Source organism: Argiope bruennichi, chromosome 6, assembly GCF_947563725.1.
Source record: "Argiope bruennichi chromosome 6, qqArgBrue1.1, whole genome shotgun sequence".
NCBI classification, from domain to species: domain Eukaryota; kingdom Metazoa; phylum Arthropoda; class Arachnida; order Araneae; family Araneidae; genus Argiope; species Argiope bruennichi.
Window position 1 is genome coordinate 123,928,716 of NC_079156.1, and position 21,552 is coordinate 123,950,267.

General features: G+C 33.1%; 1 protein-coding gene across 2 annotated transcripts in view; it reads left to right on the top strand.

Annotated features, from left to right (window-relative positions):
• LOC129972602 (protein phosphatase 1 regulatory subunit 16A-like) overlaps window positions 1-21,552 on the top strand; it is a 107,308-nt gene that overhangs the window by 65,886 nt on the left and 19,870 nt on the right. The window contains exons 1-2 of one of the 2 annotated variants that reach the window (XM_056086801.1): window positions 14,550-14,676; window positions 19,060-19,684. In XM_056086801.1, coding sequence (XP_055942776.1) covers window positions 19,411-19,684 — 274 coding nt within the window. In that variant the 5' untranslated portion in view covers window positions 14,550-14,676; window positions 19,060-19,410. Of the gene's footprint in view, window positions 1-14,549; window positions 14,677-19,059; window positions 19,685-21,552 lie in introns of those variants that run through there. The other variant, XM_056086800.1, reaches the window with a different exon arrangement.

Below are 21,552 nucleotides of genomic sequence, written 5' to 3' on the forward strand. Positions count from 1 at the left end.
TGTATTACTACAGTAGAATCATGCTTTAACGAACATAATTCCGATCTGATTCGTAAGGCAGAACATTCTTTAAACGAAACATTTATTCCTTTTTTTATTTATTTATTTTAATCCTTGTAAAATTAGACTGTCCGTAGCATACTGAAAAACGTAGTCAAATAAATTTATAATAAACTAATTTACATATTGTTTGACTATGCCTCAAAATTAGATTAAAATGAGACACAGCGTTATCGTTAAATGAATTTGTAGATCACATAGCTACTACCTCATCAGGTGATGCTCCTCAAAGTACGATGTAATAATTTCCCATGTTTTCAACACCTCCTTTACTTTACTGGAAGATTGTTACTCAGCTACATCTGTTATTTCTTAGTCTCTTGACCAAATCGTCTCCATTGTGACACAGAATGCAGCTCTCTAAACTCTTACACAGGCCCTTACTGAAATCCTTTGAAATCATGCTCGACAACCCTATCCAGCCTAAACTTCTTCCATAGAGATATAAACGTGTTCTTCACACAAGCGCCCAATACAGATTAATGCAGGCCAATTCAACATGGGGCGTCACGTGTCTCCTCGTCACTCGTTCTGCAAAACATCGCTCATTATGTGTTATCACTTTTTTGTATTTTGTTTTTTTCATTATGTGAATCACTGATTATGCGAGAGTTGTTTATGCATTACAAAAAAAAAAAAAAAAAAAAAAATCGGATTTTAATGAATATTTTCCAAATTTGAATGCATCATGTAAGAACAGGCAAAGAGTAATATGTGATAAACTAGGTTGATTTATTCCCTTAAAAATGCATCTGTATGAGCTTATCTCGGGATTTTATAAGCATCAAAACATTACGTCGCTGGGAAGGCCAAGGCATAGACGCTCCATTGCAATAAGACGTAACCCTTCATAGCATCATATTGCATAATTACATTCTGGTGTTTTTATAATCAGCTTATTCCTCTGATTTTGTTTCATGCGACATTTTCCTCTAATGAAGAATTTGCAAAAGTGGCAAGAATTCTCAAGTTCCTTAACACTACAGCGCCGAAGAAAATGGATGAATTAGCAATGGAAACAATTTGTCTGTCTGATACACTTGATACAATTCGAACGAAATATCGAGATACGCAATCATAACAACGCAACTAATGTGTTATTACCTTTAGCAACTTTTATTTGTATGATGATCACTTGGTGAGAGCAAGGTTCTATGTGGAATATATATCAAATAGTTTCGGTATTATCCTCAATATGCTGCTATTTAAGTAACATATTTATTACTACTGGAGGTCTTTAGCGCAGGTGCTAGAATCTTTCGCCTGATGCTTCAAGACCTTGAAAATACTTCCGATATCTTTTCTACATACATTGCAGTGCTAAACGGAAGACAAATTTATAATTTGGCTGGAAGAGGAACCTAGAAACAATTTTTTGCTCGTGATCTGGTATTTTTGAAAAAAACGCCATTTTTTTCACCCACTGCTTAACTCCTCAATGGCAGTTCGCGCAATGTATGTGATAGCCGAAACAACTGTTAGCGTCCGCTCATACAATATGTGTGATAGCCGAAACAACTGTTAGTGTCCGCTCACACAGCATGTGTGTGATAGCCGAAACGATTGTTAGTATCCATTCACACAACATGTGTGTGTGATACTACCGCCGAAGGTTATTGGCCTGTATCACATTGCTGATGAATGTAAAAGGGTATAGATAAATTAAGAATATTGTCGGCTCCTGACGACGTGTGACTGCAGTGTTAATCTACACCTTCAAAACATTACATTCGCGTTGCAATAAATCAGTAGTTTCAGTTGAGAATTAATAAGCCTATTTCTTCGAAAATCCAGTTTCCTAATCGCAGTGTTTACTTTTTCTACTGGTTAAAATAGACCAAACGATTCAAGGTATAACACATGCTAAGTCAACATCCTGAACAACTGAGCTACACAGGGTGTTGGTCCATCCATCTACTAATAACTCTATTGACCCCAATCGGCGGACATTCGGCCCGCGCATCCGTTTATCGTTTCTGTTTGCTGCCCACTCAGACAACATGACCCTTCTGTTTTCTCGCGCGACCCACGCTCAGACCCTCCTCTTTCCTCTACCCCCGAACTTTCTCCTTTCCTTTCGATTTCGAATTCGGGGCGTTCTAATCTTGTATCGTCCAAGATTTAATTGGTTCAGGTGGGTGTTACACTGTTTGTCCAACCGATCCATCTTATTTCTGATACTTCCATGCATGAGAGAAACTCCACCCTATGTCTGCTGAGCCCACGATTTAGATTTATTCTTCATTTAGTCAGAAATTTGAAAAATATAATTGTTACAATTTTGGACGTAGTCAAAGTTTTTGAAAAATAAACTTTTACGAATCGTTTTCTGATTTCTTTTTATATTAAGCAATTTTTATTTATAGAACTCCCTTTAGGCTCCAAAGCATATGATTTTGAATTTGTTCTTGCTTTATTGCCGAAAATTTGAAAATTGGTTTCGTTTCGACAATTTTGAATCTAATCACAGTATTTCGGATTTAATCGCGGCTTTCTAGAGAAGTCTTATTTATTGTTTTCAGATTTCTTTTGGGTGATTCTTCTTGATTTTTAATTCTGAAAAATCAGAAAATTTGGCTTTTTTAATTGATGAATTTCAGTCCGGGACAGTCTTGAAGAACAGTTCTAGACATTACTCTCTCGCTCATTTTTCTAATCATTCTCCTTTCGGCTTTCATGTATATTTAGAGCAATATAACTCTTTCGTTCCGGCTCTACTACATCCTACTAGGACCGCGATGGCATAATGATAAGGTATTGGTTTCAAAGCCTTGGAAATCCAGGTTCCAGACTCGATTCCACTTAACATCGATCGTGTATGCATTCCTGGAGCACGTTAAATCTGATGTCATGGGCCAAACGTCATCTTTTGGTTGGATGCGGAAGTTAAAAGAGAGGGTGTGTGTCAGTTCTAGTGTCATTCTCTGTCAGTTCTAGTGTCAGTTGGCGGGATTTCAAAATTATGAAGTCCATCCCAATATAGTCCTAATGTTGCTTCCAAACGAGATGTTAATATAATTAATTTAATTACATCCGCTGAACTTATTGTTAAGTGGCGCAGAAGAAAGTGGCAAAGATTAAATAATAGAGAAAATCCTTCCTTCCCGACTCCCGTGTGTAGTCACATAGTATAATGCGTTTTCTGTTTCGAAATACAGGGTGTTTATAAAGTCCCGGACCCATTTTGATGTTTAATAACTCGTAAAATAATAAAGATATAAACAAAGTTATGGCATTTATTGATGGAATAACTCGTATATTTTCCTTTTCAGGTTTGAATATTTTTACTTTTGTAAATATCGTCTGCACGTGTGGTTAATTTCAGATAATTTCATTTTCGAGTCTAAATATCTGTACTTTTCTTAATATTGTCTGATTATTAATTGCATTTTTCTCTCTTTTGTTTTTGGCAACTATTGCAATGTTATGTTTACTTTTGATGTGTTTGTTCTATGTAGTACTTTTGTATGTGATGTTTTAAGGAGAATGCATACACCACAAGAGAAAGCACAGATTTTATGGTGGTTCATAGAAATGAAATCGATAGTGCAAGCACAGAGAAATTTCAGAAGAATTTACCAAAAAGATCCTCCATCCAAAAACAGCATCTTGCGGTGGAAAAAGAATTTTCTAGAAATTGGAAGATAAGAAACGTTCCAGACGTCCTTGCACAAGTGATTTTGATGTTGAGCGTGTCAGAGAGACATTTTTACACAATCCTAGAATATCTGTGAGATCAGCGGCACCAGAATTGGATATCCCAATTTCAACTGTGTACAAGGTTATTAAGAAAAAATTAAGACTGCATGCATACAAAGTTCAAATTGTTCAAGTTTTGGAACCGAACGATAGGCCTAGGAGGATGGCCTTTGCAACAGATATGCTAAGGAGGATAGAAGATGCTGCTGATTTTCTGAAGAGCATAATGTTCTCCGATGAAGCATCCTTTCATGTTTCTGGCATTGTTAATCGCCATAATGTGCGCAAATGGCTCTGTGGATGCCGACATGCTTGTCGCTACCTGGCGTGAAATTGACTATCGACTTGATATTCTCCGTGCGACGAAGGGGGCACACGTGGAAGTTCATTGACAAGGGTCATGAAACTTTTTGAGTCTATTTAACCATTTATGTTATTAATTTAAATCTATCTTTATTATTTTATGAGTTATTAAACATCAAAATGGGTCCGGGACTTTATAAACACTCTGTATAGAGTATACGTTTAATATGAGTATAAATTAATTAATATGAGTATACGTTTCTGGCACCTTTTATTTTACTATTTGGGACATTATGATCAGATATACAGTCGTAGTGTTAAGATTGCATACTAGATTTCATAAATCTAAATCACTATGTCTTTTTAGTTGTTGTGTTCACTTAAATTCGAACAAGCAAACAGACAACTTCCTCCGGAGAGATTTCATCTCTCGAGCTGAATATGTTATTGAGCTATCATGATCAGGCAGACATACTTGAGGAAATTTGAAATGTGGAGATTCGTCAAGAAGTCGACATTTTTTTATTATTTCAGTGACATCTCTTTATATTTTTCGTACTCTTTATATGTTTCGAAAGTTTAAAAAAAACTGTAATAAATAAATTCTTAATTAATGAAATAGTTAATAAAAATTTTAAAAAGAAGAAAAACATTTTGCTGTAACCTTTATTATATTCAATCATCCACATTGATCATGTCAGGATTCCGTGTACGTAAAAGTTATAAAAGAGAAATCTTCCAAATATAACTTTTTTTGATGCTGCATCTTATTTATATATATTTTTATATTAGCTATTTATTAATAAATAGAAAAGGAAGACAGTCGCAGATATTTGATTCGAATTTAACACTTTCATCGCGAGGAACGAGATAACTCGTCCTCTACTCAAGGTTTTTCTATATTATTGCAGCGTCTTATATATTATATATAAGAGACAGTGGCGCTGACTCTTAGTGCAGAGGGTGGGACAAAGGCGCACCATTGTCGAGATGAAAGTGTTAATACTCGATAGCTAATCTAGAGTATCTGGTCACTTAAAACGCAGAATAAAGAATTGTTCATTCAAAACTAATTTTCAAAGAATTTATTTCTTGACATTTCATTTTAAAAATTAAATCATTAACTTATAAATGAAATCAGGAGAAAATTTATATCCTTAACTTGCGATTATTATATTTATACGGAAGCTATTTTTTGCTTTATGTATGTTTTAAATTCCAATATTCATTGTTAATTTTAAGCACAAACCCGAATACATTCAAGTCATTTTTGAAGCCGACATAAGTATTAAATTTAGAGATTGTCCAAGCTAAGCTAAGATTTCTGACTTCTGTAGTTGATTATTTATCTCATTGGGGAGATAAATAATCTAGAGAGATTAGATTAGATTATATTAGATAAATCATTTAGAGATTGTCCAAGCTAAGCTAAGATTTCTGACTTCTGTAGTTGATTATTTATCACATTGGAGTATATTTCTGTGATGCAGTCTTAATCCTTTTAACTTTCTTATATTCAAAATGAAAGTACTGTAATCGTCAAAAAAGGTTGAAACTCCAGATTTTGATGAATGTCTAGATTTTGCACCTTTTAAGAGTAAGAAAAACACTTTTTTGGTGTTGTCTCTCTGTCGACCTGTGAACGCAATTCAAAAGCTCTGTGGTTATACCAAAAATCAATATTTCGTAACTATTGCTCATTAATACCATGCCAGGCATTCATTGCCTTACCCAAAGTTCCTCCATTTTATGCCAGGGGAAGAGCAAGACATTTAGTAGAGAGCATGCGAAAAAAATTCAGGAAACTATTTCCACTGATTTTTAATAAAGCGAGTATTTTTCATTATTGATTTTAAGTTTCTGCTATCTTCTCGTATGACTCCTCCATTTTCCTAAAATCAACAATAAAAATACTTAATTTTATTATAAAAATAGCTATATTTACAACATTTTTAATTTTCATAATGCCTGAAATGTTATTGCATTTTTTAAAATAATAATGTTTATAGGCTGGCATGCTATTTGTTAATTACATCATGTGATAAAAATGACTCAAAAATCGTTTAAAACGTTCAACAGGACAGACCGCTAGACCTAGAAATAGTATAATTCGCACGTGGTTATTTCCTGAGTAGTAATTTCTCTGAGAAAAGAATTTTTAAAATTAGATTTTCAATTAAAAATTAATCGAAACTTTAACCTTTTCCTCAATAATTAGAGTATTATCTCGCAAAAACTATTTATACGCCACTAAAAAATTCGATGAAATAGTTTTCAGTGTTAAATATCAGTTTTATTTTCTTATAACTTCTTTTTTTTTTTTTTCTAATTTTAGTTGACTTTAAAATATATTTTTCGGTATATTTTGAATCTATTCCATTATTTTCATTATTGCATAAATTGTACTTCTTGTATGCAGCAGTATCGACAGAGCAAAAACAGTATTATGATATGAAATACAATTTTTGTGTACACCTTAACGCCATTATAAATAATTAAGATTAAGTTCTTAGAAACAGCATAAAGATAGATGAATCAAATTTAAAACATTATTTAATTACGATATATTAAAGATTCTAATCCCCCTTTTTTCCCTCTAGTTTAATTTTCAAAATTTCCATAGTAGTCAATTGACAATACAACTCCGTAATGTTTCGGAGTCCGCCGTGTGACAACGGGGTCTCCGAGGTCCTCTACATCATAATTTGGAATAACTTAATTGGAATGATTTATTTAATATGATTAAATTAATAATAAAGAAATATTTTAATTATTTATGGGGACTGTGGAGGAAATGGATTTATGTTGTTCATGCCTTACTATCGAGAACTGAATTATTTATTTTGAAAAGAGTCAAAAAAAATTACGTGCGTGTAGCTCATCGTAGCTGTTTTGGATTGAAACAGGAATAGTTTTGAATAAATTAATCCTTCAGATTGGCAACGGTACGATTGATTATCTGCCTTTTTACTGGCGGAAAATTAATATAAATATTATGAATCGTAGCCCTAGGTCTTTTCTTAGAGCTGGGAGTAGCAGGATCGTAGACTGTTCGTTGAAATAACTCGTTGCGAATCTGGGGTATTTTTTTAAAGGAATTAATTGACGTTTTTCTGATAACAAACGTTTGACATTTTTCTGATAAATTTTAAAACAAGTTCAATTTGGAAGTCATTATGAAGTATTTTAATTCTAATGCACTATTATAAATATGATATACTCCTATTAAATATGATATACTCCTATTAGATATGATTAAATAAGCCCCGCATACTGTTGCAAAGCATATTTGGCATAGAGTGTAATTTTACATATCGATTCATATGATTTCAGTATGATCAATTCGTTATAATTTACATATGATTTCATTATGACCAATTCGTTATAATTTACATATGATTTCATTATGGCCAATTCGTCATAATTTACATATGACTCTATTATGTCCAATTCGTTATAATTTACATATGATTCCATTATGGCCAATTCGTTATAATTTACGTATGATTTCATTACTTCCAATTCGTTATAATTTACGTATGATTTCACTATGATCAATTCGCTATAATTTACGTATGATTTCACTATGACCACTTCGTTATAATGTACGTAGGATTTCATTATGATTAATTCATATGATTTTCATACTACTCTAATGTAGTTAAAAATATCTGACTGTGCCGTTTGGAATAAAATAAGCTTTCTGTTTCAAACGGCACTGATAATCTGAGTTCTGATTATCTGTGGAAAACTACTGAAAATAAAAATAGTTTTATATCGAATGTATTTTTTTTTTCTGTGGCACCAAGTCGCATAAAAACAAGTATATCATTTATCTCTATTATCAAAATGCATAACTTTTTACGTACTACCCACAAATCGTTCCTTGGACATAAGTAAAATGTAATTTTCTGTATGTAAGTAATTCAAACATAATTTATAGATGATACTTTTGCCATTAAAAGAACTCGAAATAGCGGGCGATCGTGAAGAATTATTTGTGGTACAAACACAAAGTACGGACAACAAATTACCATCCCGAAACAAAAAGGCAAAACTGGCCCATAAAAAGAAACCCACGACGTCATTCTGGTCCAGACCTGCACCCCAACCACGACATAAACAAATCCCGCGCAAGTTAAAAGCCCTATCGCGGGACAGGTTTTCTTGACGACTGACAACCGAATTTATGAGTCAATGCCTTCGCTCCATAATCTGGTTTTGTTTCTCCGTGACGGATATTGCTGATAAATCCTGCGCATGGAGGGGTTGTAAATTAATTTTATTCTGCGAGCAAAACACCAATGTATAAAATCCGAGATCTTGGATATATATATATACTTTTTTTTTATCTCTCATGCATTTCTTCCGTTCTGAAGGCACTTTCTTTTGTTCTTTAGGAAAATAAATAATTGTATATAGTGCTTTATTTTTTCGGATTCATGGTAAGGGAAGAGAGAAAACGTGACCTGTTTTTAAGAGTCACAACGTCTTTTTATATGTGTGGGTCACCTTGACATTCCTGCACTGAAGACGGCCGCACGCCATCGAAAAAACCCAATTAAGACGCCAAATGATGCAATTGAAATGATACGTGATTAAGAAAAAAGCATGTCAACACGTTACGTCTTCCAAGGAAATGTACAAGCGAATTTGTTTGTACACATATACTTTCGGCCTTGTTAATGAGCTCCTAGCTCAGTAACTTAGATTTTATTTTCTTGTACAGGAAGTTATACAAAGAAAATATTGTACCTCAATCGTCAAGATATTCAACCGACATTTTGGCGAATCTCCACGTTTTAGATCATCCTGATTCGGCATAGGAGGGTGATTTTTACACACTTTTCATTAACTTTCCTTTCATCATAATTATAAAATTTTGTAATTAATGCTTCACTCATTTCCTAATATACAATAATTTTAAAATTTCTATATTTGGATGTTCTGGATGACAATATATTACTATAATATTTTCAGAATGTAATTAATCGATTAATTTTAATTGAACTTTGATTCCATTCAAATAATACAATCTGGTAGAAAATTTGAGAATTTTTTTTAATGTTTTATTTATAATAAAGAATTATAAAATAAGAGCTAAAATGTGAAAATAAATAAAATGTAAAAAATATAATTTCTAGTACATTTATAAAAAATGTGTTTTTAACAGTCAATTTATAAAATGTATGTATGTATGTCTATTTGTGTGTATATGAGCTAAAAACAAAACAAGATCTAGACGGATGAAATTTATATAATTACTTGAAACAAAAAATATACTTTTCTATAAAATTTTAGAAGCAATTATTTATGAGAAGTAAATAGGTTTTTCCATATGCGCATGTGAATGTAGATGCTACATATCATCCATTTCTGTATGTACATCTTTTATAACTCGAATGCTATTGAAATTCTGCCTAATTCTTCTGCATTTCTTGTAATTATCAATCCTTCTTTATTCCGGTAACACCAACAGAATCTCTGATATCTTTGGGGCTTCGAGACGAGATCTACCTAATGCACAGACGTGGTCTCTAGGCCAGAGGGTACCGAGTTTGGAACATTTCACTAAAGATCCCTGTCCATCCCAAAATAACTTAATGGCTTTCAAACAGAATATTAATGTAACTAAGCTAAACTTTCCTGCCTTTCTTGACTCTTTTTCAGGGGAGATTTCTAGTCTCGTATGTAACTTCTTTTCGGGTCTACAACAATAGTGTTCTTGTAAATCAAAAAATATTTGGGGAAAATGAATTGGTTCAAGCTTATAAAAGGATATAAGACTAAAAACATCTTTTAACTGCCAGGAAGTTTTTTTGAGATTGCATTGCATCTTTTCTTGAAAGTGGGAAAACGAAAAATTTCAAAATAAGAAATATTTCGATATAAAATGCGGTTCCGCAAAATAAAATAATATTTAAATAGGCTATTAGAGGCGTTACAATCGAATGAGACATTCACAAAATTCCAAAAGCCCCAGTTATAGGGTTCTCGGCTAGAGATTAGTCACTGCTAATGCTTTGCTCTTCTCATGTTAGATTTTCAAGCATAAGTATATAATTTTGCAGGAATAAAAAAAATCTAAATTATTTCTAAAATATCATTAAATTATTAGAAATTAAAAAATTATGTCAAATAAAAATGTAAATAAAGACTATTATTTTCTTACTCTTGTAAATCATAGCACCCTTTAAAACCAATTAACAGCATTAAAAGGAGTGATTAAGCATCTCTAAAAGAACTAGTTTTACTATCTCGTATGCGTAGTACAGAGAAAGTATATATGTATATTTTCTGTAGGCGGTTCAAGGTCACATTTTCTACCTCGTAACCGGTTGTCTGCCTCGGCTGCCTAAGGCAGATAACAATGTCACTTTTATTTATTTGTTTGTTTATTTTTTACACACCTGTTAAGGTATTCCAAAGGTAAGGTATTCCCGAAACGTACTGGAGTAGAAAAGAAACAAGCTTTGTCGAAACCATGGCAACGGAGAAGGAGAAAGAGTGAAGAGTAGGGAAAACGAGTGCCCTTGAAACGCCTACAGAAATTGCACAGACTATAGTAACCGTCAAAAAATTCGAACTCAAAATTTTGTCGAATCTCCACGTTTTAAACCTCCCTGAGTTTTGAAAAATGTCCGTATGTCTGTCTGTGATAAAGATAATTCAAAAAGGCTTTAAGCTAAATGGTTGAAATCTGGTAAACAGTCTTTACACGAAACATGCAGATTTCCATCAAATTTTGAGTAAAATCTACCTTGTCTGTTCGGTTGTTCGAATATAAGTTAACGTGATATTTATAAAAAAGAAGAGAGCAAGATGAATAAAATTCGGATCACAGATTTAACATCTTTATTGTAGAGACCTGACAAATTTTGAGACAAATCCAACTAAGGGTTGACTATCTGTTGGTTTGTACTTTCAAAAACGCAAACGCTTAAATATATTAAATTGGATATGAAATTTTATAATTACAGGTGTGGTTTTCTGTCTAATTCTTATTTTGATCGGTTGGAAAAAACGCTTCTAAAACAGAAATTAGAGTTTCGCCTGGGATGACAAATTCATTAAAAATGCTAAATTCACACCAAAAGTTAATATTTTGTAACTGCTGAATGTCAACACCCTGCAAGGCGTTCCCTGGCATGAATGGGAGAAAGTTTTAAGGAGCCACTCCGGCTGGTTATAATTGAGGATAAACCAAAATTTCATTTTTTTTAAGGGTCGCTACATCCAATTACGTCACTGAATGCTATGTGCTATTAGAAAGGATACATTTACAAATGCGCCAAAAAATTTTACTAGTACTTCGCTTGAGCAGGTGAATAGTGGAAAAGCTTAAGAGCATTTAAAATCGGCACTGGCGCATTTTGATAGTTAGCATTGGCTTGAGATTCAGAAAAATGCTTCAAAAAGTGAAAAAGCGGAAGTCTTCAATCTTTTCGAACTTTGAAGGTCGACTTGAATATTAGTTACTTAATGGCACGGAAATGTTATAGCCGATGTATCCGATTTATCAATGGGAACTTCAGTAACGAAATTTTATTGAGATGAGCTGTATTTAAAAAGAAACGATCTACGGACATCATGATTCCCTGCAGAACATCTGCTTCCGAAGATTATTTAGTAGTTAATTCCGTGTGTTATATTTATTGCAAGCCATATTAAGATCTGTAGCATTAAAATGCAGAATACACAAAAATAATTAGTGAAACTGTGTCTAAAAATAATTTGACACAGTTTAGCTTATTAATGGCATAGCTGATAAACTGACGGAAAGGAAACGAAAATATAAAATTATTGTCTTTGATGTCAATGCATCTGACGTCAGAATATCAAGACGAATATGGCTTAAGCACGTCATTCAAATATTTAACTATATATGACATTTGACGCAGTGCTGTTGCACCCAGTGCGGATATGGGCAACTGGGCTGCGATTGACGCAGGCAAATCATTTAAAAATGGTTATAAATCTGTTCGTCAAATGAAGAAAATTGCAAAACTTTCAAATTCTATTATTTTTGTGACCTATTAGTAAGAATTTTAGCTTCGAGATTGGAGGGTTTGAAATTCGATTTTATCGCACAACCACCGTGTAAACGAATCTGGTGCACGTTAATATATATATATCCTCCTCTAGTGCACGTTAATATATATCCTCCTCTTGGTGCACACATTTAATGATGCATGACAACTCATAAAATCTAAAAATATTTAATATATTCTTTCGACTTATGCAGCAATGTGCGAGTACATATATATATATATATATACAGTAGACTCCCGATTATCCGCGGACGGGTTATCCGCGGTGCGGATTATCCGCGCCTGCCGCACAAAGTTTTTTTTTCTTTTTGACTGATTTTTTCAAAAAGGTGCAGTTTTACAGTTATGCTTTTGTAATTAAAATACATTACAGTATTAAAACAATACATATGCATTAATTTTTCTGTCTATCCTTGACGCCTCTCGTAAATACAAAGCACTTTTCTGTTTTCATTAACAAAATGCAATTTAGGTTAGTTTTGAGTGATATACTAAAATATTAAGCGTTAGTTAAAAATTTCCTGCTGTTTATTTTACGTTTTATTGTACATGAAACGATTTTTCAAAGTTGGAATGACTGTTTTCTTTTTTGCTATACCCCCGTTTTTAGCTTTTTTCGGATTATCCGCGGTGGCCGCGCCACCCAATTCCGCGGATAATCGGGAGTGTACTGTATATATATACTAGTAATAAAAACCAAGTTAATAGGAAAAAAGTATCAAGATTAAACTAAATAAAATAAGAATAAATTAATTTTAGATTGTTTCAATTATAGGTTTTAATTACCTAATTTTTGGTAATGTAAAATATTTTTATTTAACATACTAGGAAACCTATATGTATCAAATTTAGTATGTGATTTTATGATTACTAGTTCTGTATCAAGTTTTAGTTTCAATCGGTTAGGAAAAAGGCATCTAAAACATAAATTCGATTTTCGGATACTATTAACCGCATGTCAAGGATTAATCGCCAAAAAAAAAAAAGAAAGAAAGAAAAGCATTGCCAAGGATTACGCGATATAAGTAAAAAATGCGAAATTTATGCGGAAGGTTAATATTTTGTAACTGTTTTGTGCTTGCTATAAGGTACGCAGTTTTTTGCGGGAGGTGGGGGATAACACCTTTATTGAAAAATATGCGAGAAATTTTGGGGAAATCTCTCCCTCTGGTTTTTCATTGTATTATGAAGCATAAAATGCTGAATATTATGCACATATGCATAAAAGCCGAGGGGAGAACAGTCTCGCTGATTTTTATTTAGCAGTGTAGTGAAGAAAACTGACTATGTGTTTATGGGAGTACATTTTACTTTTAATCTATTTTATCCAAAATTTATTACAGGTCATACTTTTGATGCAAGTACCACTTGCCAGATTTCTATCTTTTTTTTTTCTTGAGCCACAGAATATCCCCGAAAATGGCATTTCCAGGATTACCTGTCGGATGAAGGATATGCGGGAAAAGATTTATTAAGAAAAAAAAATTAAAATTTACATATAGTACACACACACACACACACACACACAAAAAAAAAAAAAAAAAAACTTTTTACAATACTATGACGATAAAGGGAGTGTTCGGTGGGGAGTAGGAGCTGAGGAATTCTGCTGAAGTTAATATTTCCTGGAGAAGGGCTTGATTGAGGAACGAGACGAAAATTTATTCAAGGCTTGGGTCTGAGGAGATCAATTCCTCGTCGTCTTGCAGGTACCGCATAAGATTTCTAATTTTGACCTTGGACATCTTGTTTCCCATAACGTTGATCCACCAGATTCGTTCGTGGTCATGGGTGGTTTTATTAAGATGGCCAGATTTCTATCTGAAGCAAAAATGTCACTTAAATATAAGTGACAGCAAAAGTTCTCATTCATTCCAGATATCCTTGTTTTATCCCGTTGTCTACACTGTGAATCACATGCGACTCACATCTGATTAGATATTCTCCTCTCTATTATAACTAAGAAACAGTGAAGTAAGCATCCTATTAGATAGTGGTCCGAATCATAGGCATGATTCATGGCAACGAAAGTATTAAACGTTTGAATTACGTGCATGCTAATATCATATCAGAAGAAACCACTCCGTCGAGTCTAAAATATGAAAAATCATTAAAATAAAATCGAATAAGTTGAATTTGAAATGAGTCTATTACAATTATTTTGTGTATAATTCATATGCAAAAGGTTAACATTTGATCATATTTATTAGTTCATTAACTCCATTTATTAACATTCTTCGAACACAAAATTCTTTCCCTAAGCGCGTGGGTGACTCTGTACTAGACACCATTTCTTTAGTTTCCTCCCTTTGAAGAATCTGGTTGAGGAGGAGGAGGCGGACAGCGTTGTTTTTTTCCTGCGTTCTGTCTGTTCCCAGACCATTCTGCTGCCGACAGATGTGGACTTACCCAATCCGTCGACACAAAGCCATTGATCCTTGATCTGTGACTTTGTGCAAACGGTTAACTGAGCTTTCCCTCCCTTCTCAAATAATGAAAAGGCCGGCGGATGTTTCCGTTTTCTCTGCCAGGATACGCCCGGTTTGCGTTTCAAAGGGATCAGGTGAGTTACAAAAGTTTAAAACGTCTGTAGAAACAGAATTGGAGTGTTTTTTAATGAGTTCCAGTCTAGTGTCTTCATCTTTGGATTCGTAAAACTTTGCTGATATATAAAGCGACGGATTTAAGTATTTTGCTTCTCTAGGCAATGTACATTAGGAGACCCACTCTTAATAAGGTGGTCAATTAAGTTTAAAATTTCAATAAATTTTTTTTCTCGTATACAAGGTAAAGAGAAAGTATTGTAATCGTCGAAAAAAAAAATCGAATTCGAGATTTTCACGAGATTGGACCTTCCTGAGTTCGTAAAGCACGTTTTTGTGCTTTTCAATATGCCGAAAGACAAACACAAATTTTTGTATGCCTGCCTGTCTGTGACAATGATAACTCAAAAATACTTTGAGCTAGACGGATGAAATTTAACATACGGTCTTTATACCAAATTTGCTGATTTCTGTCAAATTTTGAGCAAAATCTTTTCACAGGAAGTCTGTCTGTCTGACTTTTCGTATATAAGTTACAATAATACTTACTCATTAATAACACAATAACTATGAAACGAAAACAGCTAGATTGATGAAATTTGGTACACAGATTTAACATTTCTAATTTCGAGCCAAATTCGACGAAGGATTGAATGTCTGTCGGTCTATACTTTCAGAAACATGTGAACGTGATAACTCAAAAAAGCAACAACTTAAATGCGTCAAATTTGGTATGTTTGGTGATTTTGTGACTGCAAGATGTAATTCTGTACCGAATTTTTGTCTCATTCGGTTCGGCAAAACGGGTCTGAATTACAGATTCTATTTTCAGATACTATTAATTGCATTCCAGGGATTAATCGCTAAAATATTCAACAAGGATCATACGTCAGATTCAGTAAAAATGCTGAATTCACGCGAAAAGTTATATTTCGTAATTATTGTACGACAATGACATTTAAGGTTCTCTGGAATAACAACTTTATGAGTGGGAATGCGAGACAGTTTCGGAGGACTGTTATCATTTGCTTATCTTAACCAATAAGTTAATTATTTATTTTTTCCTATTTTTTTTATTTGTATGAAGATGTATGTTTGTTTTTTTTAATCGTGGAATCCATGTCTATGTATAATTATATGTAAGCTGACGCTAGACGCTCATAAATACTGTACTAGTTTGCTGTGATGAAATTGGCGGGATTTTATTTGTTTATATTTACGTTTCATTTCGATGGAATATGAAGGCTATTTGAAAACTGACAAATTATATTCTATAGTCTTGATAAATATGTCATAATTCATAGAATTGATATTTTTTATAAATTTATTTATTTGACAATGGGCTAATAAATAAATTTACACATCACATTCAAATTCTCCCATCTCAGCGGTCCTAAACAACTTTTCAGTCAGAAATATGCAATTATTACGATTCCATTCTGTAGTGCCTGTACTGTCGCCGCCCCTATCACTTCCTTGCAAATCAGTAAGAGTGGCCTTCCCCAAATTTTTCTCCTACTTTCTAATGAAGGTATTGTGCTCCACCTCTCACAAAAATATCTTGGATAAGAACGCCTTAAGATATAAAAAAAATCTATATAAAATATAAGAATGTTATTGGATATTGGCATATTGGTATAATATATTAACCTGTGGCATGAATTTAACGTTTTAACTTTATCCTAGACAAGGTTTTTGGCGATTAACCACTGAGATGTGGTTAATAGTATTCGAAATACGAATTTGTATTTTAGAGACATTTTTCACCACTGATTAAAATCAAAATGTGTCAAAAAAAACTACAAATATTGTCATAAAATCCTATATCTGATCTGATATATTTAAGTCTTTGCGTTTCTGAGTGAACGCGTTTAGATGTTTCTGAAAGTAGCGACTGACAAATAGTCAGCCCTTTGTTATAATTAGTTCAAAATGTAATAGGTGCCTGCATTATCGACATTAAATTTGTGTACCAAATTTTATCTATCTAGTCCTCTTCTTTTTGTAATTATGTTATATTCGAACAACCGAGCAGACTAACTTCTTCTGAATGGATTTTACTACAAATTTTATGTAAATGCTCTACACCAAATTTCATTTATTTAGCTCGAAGTATTTTTCAGTTATCTTTGTCGCTGGCAGACAGTCTTAAGGCCAAAATATGTTTTTTAGAATTCAGAGATGTGGACATTCGTCAAAATCTCGAGCTCGGATTTTTTATATTACTGTCTCTATACATCTTATACGATTCATTAAAAAGGGATAAGCATTAAAATCAAAAGCTAATAAAATCTTAAGTCCTTAATTTAAATGTGAGATATCCTTTGTAACTTAGTTTAACCTTAGTCAAATGACCTTAACTAACTTTAGATCAACCTTAAGCTTTGTGTATTCTGGATAGGAATAGATATATTATAATAACCTAATTAAGAAAATAATATCAGGATCTTCAGCTTCACTGCTTCTTTTATTATGAAGAATAAAGTTTCAAGACTGTTCTGCTAATTTTCATACGAAGATGGTAAAATCCTTTTGCTCTTTCTTTGATCCACTACTGACCCAGTGAGGTGTCAAGGTCACGTGTCATGCAAACTCGCAGACGCGTTCATCTCGCTTACGCTCGACACAGCCGCTGATTTTCAAGGTTTTGACCATTTAAGATGCGTTCTATCGTTTAGTCTGAGGAAAAGGAATGACGGTCATTGCTCGAGATAATCGATGGTCGAAAGGATTAAGAAATAATTTTTCCTCTCATTTCTATAAAAATGAATGTTAATAGAAGGAATGATTTTGACCATTTAAGATGCGTTCGCTCTACCGTATGTTCTAAAGAAAAGGAATGACGGTCATTGCTCGCTGTACTTAGTGGTATTTTAGTCAACAATTTGAAAGGAATTTAAAAAGTGATATAATTTTTTTTTCACATTTCTATCAAAATAAATGCTTATAAAAGGGATTGCGTTTATATCCAGTCTATTTACTATAGCCAGACAAATCTATCGTCCTTACAGCTTGAAATTTGGCATGCAAATAGTCGTAATGGTGATTCAATGCACTAGAACCCCGAATTTCAAAATTTAATCTTTACACTCGGATGGCTCCTCTCAGGCACCATTCAAAAAGACGTATCATTCTTACGTATTATTTACTTACTTTTTAAATTTTGATTTCTAAAAATATCTGCAAAGTGGTAAAAAGAGGTAGATTAACTTTTAAGGAGAAATTCAACTTAAAACGAAATAAAAATTATAAATGTATTTATTTTTCTGGACAATAAATAAGTCCTTGTACTGGGTAAATAATTGTGCATCGAATTACTTTACCGGATGTAAAGGGTTAATATAGAAATATTATTTTATATTTTATTTGCAAACGGACGTAGTTCCAGAAATGTTTTATTCAAACTCAAAGGGGTTTAAATTTTATGTTACTCAAAACCTAGCAGTTGATTTTTTTATTTTTGATGATGATGATTATTATATATATATTTATAATACTTCCTAGACTAAAAATTAGAATACTTCTAGATTAAAAATTAGAAGGAAAATATTATGAACAAAAATTCTTATTCTTCCCTTTTTACTTTCTCGTACACGAAGAGTGGTCAAAAGAAATCATTATAATCGTTAAAAGATTCGAATTCGTGAATTTGACCTATCTTTACACTTTAGATTTCCTTAGTCCGAAAAATGCATTCTTTGAATTTGGTTTGCCTGTATGCGAACAAAAATTCAAAAACGCTTTGAGCTAGATAGATGAAAATTGATGTATGTACTTAAGTTTTCATATTTCTATCAAATGTTGAACGAATTCCATAGAAGTGCGATTGTCCGAGTACAAGCGAAACAAAATAACTGTGAAACATAAAGAGCTAGAGAGATGAAATTTGATTCAAAGATTTTGCATCTAAAAAGTAGATCCAGGTCAAAGTTTAAACCAAATCCCTCTAAGGATTGGCCGTCTATTCGGTTACGAAAGAAACTACTCACAATAGCACGAGACTGAGAGCTTACCCATGACTATGGTACTCGGCTTTTATACACGTATAGAATGTTCGAGAACGATGCAGTTTGAATATTTAAGAAAGATCTAGAATCTTCCAAAGCTTAGATAAACAATAGATAACATTTGAAATAAAGGAATTCCCGTCTTTGATAAAATACAATGGCTGAGATTCGAACCACGGATCAACAGAACTGAAATGCTCTGGCAATTGAATCTCGGCAATTGCTAGTTATTCTTATTTGTGTGGCAATATTGAAAAACCAAATCTATGGCGAAGAGTCGAATAAATTTTATGTATTTGATACTTCATATTGATGGCATTGATATTATTAACTCCTTATGTTTTTTTGCCAAAGTTTTCACTTAAATTAATTAATATTCATTTTCTTCTCTTGCAGGTTTTCTTCATGGCGCCTCTGAAGATGTGGAGTGATAACTTTTTTCTGGTAGCAAAATTTATCATTTAGAACTGAGAAGCACGATAATTTATAAACTCCTACTTCTTCCCAAGCAAATATTTTAACTTGGCTGTTGAACATTTTTGTTTGTTTACCATTATATAAAAATCATCATCGAAATCTGCAAGAGTGCCATTTACAAGATACAGTTTGAAAAAAAAATTGACTTCGGATTTGCCTCAATCAATTCTTTTTTGTTTTAGTCAAAAGAATATTCAAAGGAAATGTTTCGACCCGACCGAATTAATCCATTTAGTGCTGACTGAATAATCTTCATTCGACAGTTCCAAAATGGCGGAACACTCAGAACTCATTTCAGAGATGCAGGTGGTGGAGAAGATGAGTACTCAGGAGCGTCTAAAGCACGCTCGGAAAAGACGTTTGCAGCAACTTAAACGCTGGAGCCAACGCGAGAAGGAATACCAGCAGACCAAAAGGAAAAAATCCGGTGGGGCAGCCGTGGACCTCATCACCAAAACCACGAAGAGCGCGAAAAAATACAAAGTTCACTTCGTCCCCAGCGTTATGTTACTGGAAGCTGCGGCGAGGAATGATGTTGAGGAAGGTATAATTTTTTTTAATGATATTTTAAAGTATTTGTAATGTCCATATGATTCTGATTTCTATGAGAGTTAACATGAACTGGACAACAAATATGTTTCCTTAAGAATAAAAATCTGCTGTCATAATAAATATCACGAATCAAAGAGAAGGCTAAGTTAACCCGTTCACTGCCATGGCTATCATCCGCATTTTACACCTGCTCTCTAATTGTACCGAATTATCCATCCAATTAGATGACCGCTTTTCTACTATAGCAAAGAAGAGTCATCTAATTAGGTATCATGCTGAATATCATGCTTGAGCCATGGCAGTGAGCGTGCTAAATAGCTCATAAATTTTATTACAATTGATTTGAATATCCGTCTGAGTGTTTGTGTTGCTGCGCATTTTTCATCAGTCTAGATGTTAAAAGGAGCCTTATGAAAATCGGGCAAATTTAGTTGAAGTACATTTTAAATTAGGTTACAGAAGTCAGTTAGATTTGGGAATGAAGTGTTAAAGGTGATTTAATTTTGGGTTTGCATTAAATTTTAAATTAAACTTCTAAGCTGTGATTGCCTCCAGTTAGGATGATCTTCTGGAATAGAACCATTTAGTTGTAGCATATATACATGCATGCTTTCCTTGATTGTCAACATAGAATGGGAAACAGCTGGTAACTGGATTTGGATGATTCTTGATTTGTTTGAAGAGTTTTCTAGACCGCGTTTGCAATCTTAATTCGATTTCGTAATTAAAATAAATCTATATAACATAGTACTTATAATCTGATATATAGAGCGTCAAGAAAAAAAAAACTCCTATTTTCTGATTTTCCATAAAATTCCAATTTATATACTGGTGTGAAGAGAGATCAGGATAAGGCTCATAATTAGAATTGATGTCTATAATATAGAAAAAAAATTACAACTTTGAAAGACGGTAAACAAGTTTTTGTCAATCGGGTTAAATGAACACCGTCTCTAAATAGTGTCATAGAAAGGTGGTATAAACCCTAACATAAGAAAGTTAGTCCCTAGTTTGACTTTCGCTAGTGACGTTTTCGCTATAAGCTGTTTTTCAGAGGCCTTTAGCTGTTTTTACACTTGTAAATCTCATTTCCAATTTTTACTTCTTAGAAAAACAAACCGCACTACGTTAGATTATATCCACTATACAAAATATGAAACTATCGCAGTCAAATTCTGTATTAATATTATCTTCTGATAAGTTGATTAATGATAGGTCCTCCTCAATGCACTAGCGTAAAGTACAGAATGAAACTATCGCAGCCACATTCTGTATTAATATTATCTTCTGATAAGTTGATTAATGATAGGTCCTCCTCAATGCACTAGCGTAAAGTACAGAATAAAACTATCGCAGCCACATTCTGTATTAATATTATCTTCTGATAAGTTGATTAATGATAGGTCCTCCTCAATGCACTAGCGTAAAGTACAGAATGAAACTATCGCAGCCACATTCTGTATTAATATTATCTTCTGATAAGTTGATTAATGATAGGTCCTCCTCAATGCACTAGCGTAAAGTACAGAATGAAACTATCGCAGCCACATTCTGTATTAATATTATCTTCTGATAAGTTGATTAATGATAGGTCCTCCTCAATGCACTAGCGTAAAGTACAGAATGAAACTATCGCAGCCACATTCTGTATTAATATTATCTTCTGATAAGTTGATTAATGATAGGTCCTCCTCAATGCACTAGCGTAAAGTACAGAATGAAACTATCGCAGCCAAATTCTGTATTAATATTATCTTCTGATAAGTTGATTAATGATATGTCCTCCTCAATGCACTAGCGTAAAGTACAGAATTTATTGTTAATTTTTCATTGCATAGCGTATCAAATTTGATGCATAAT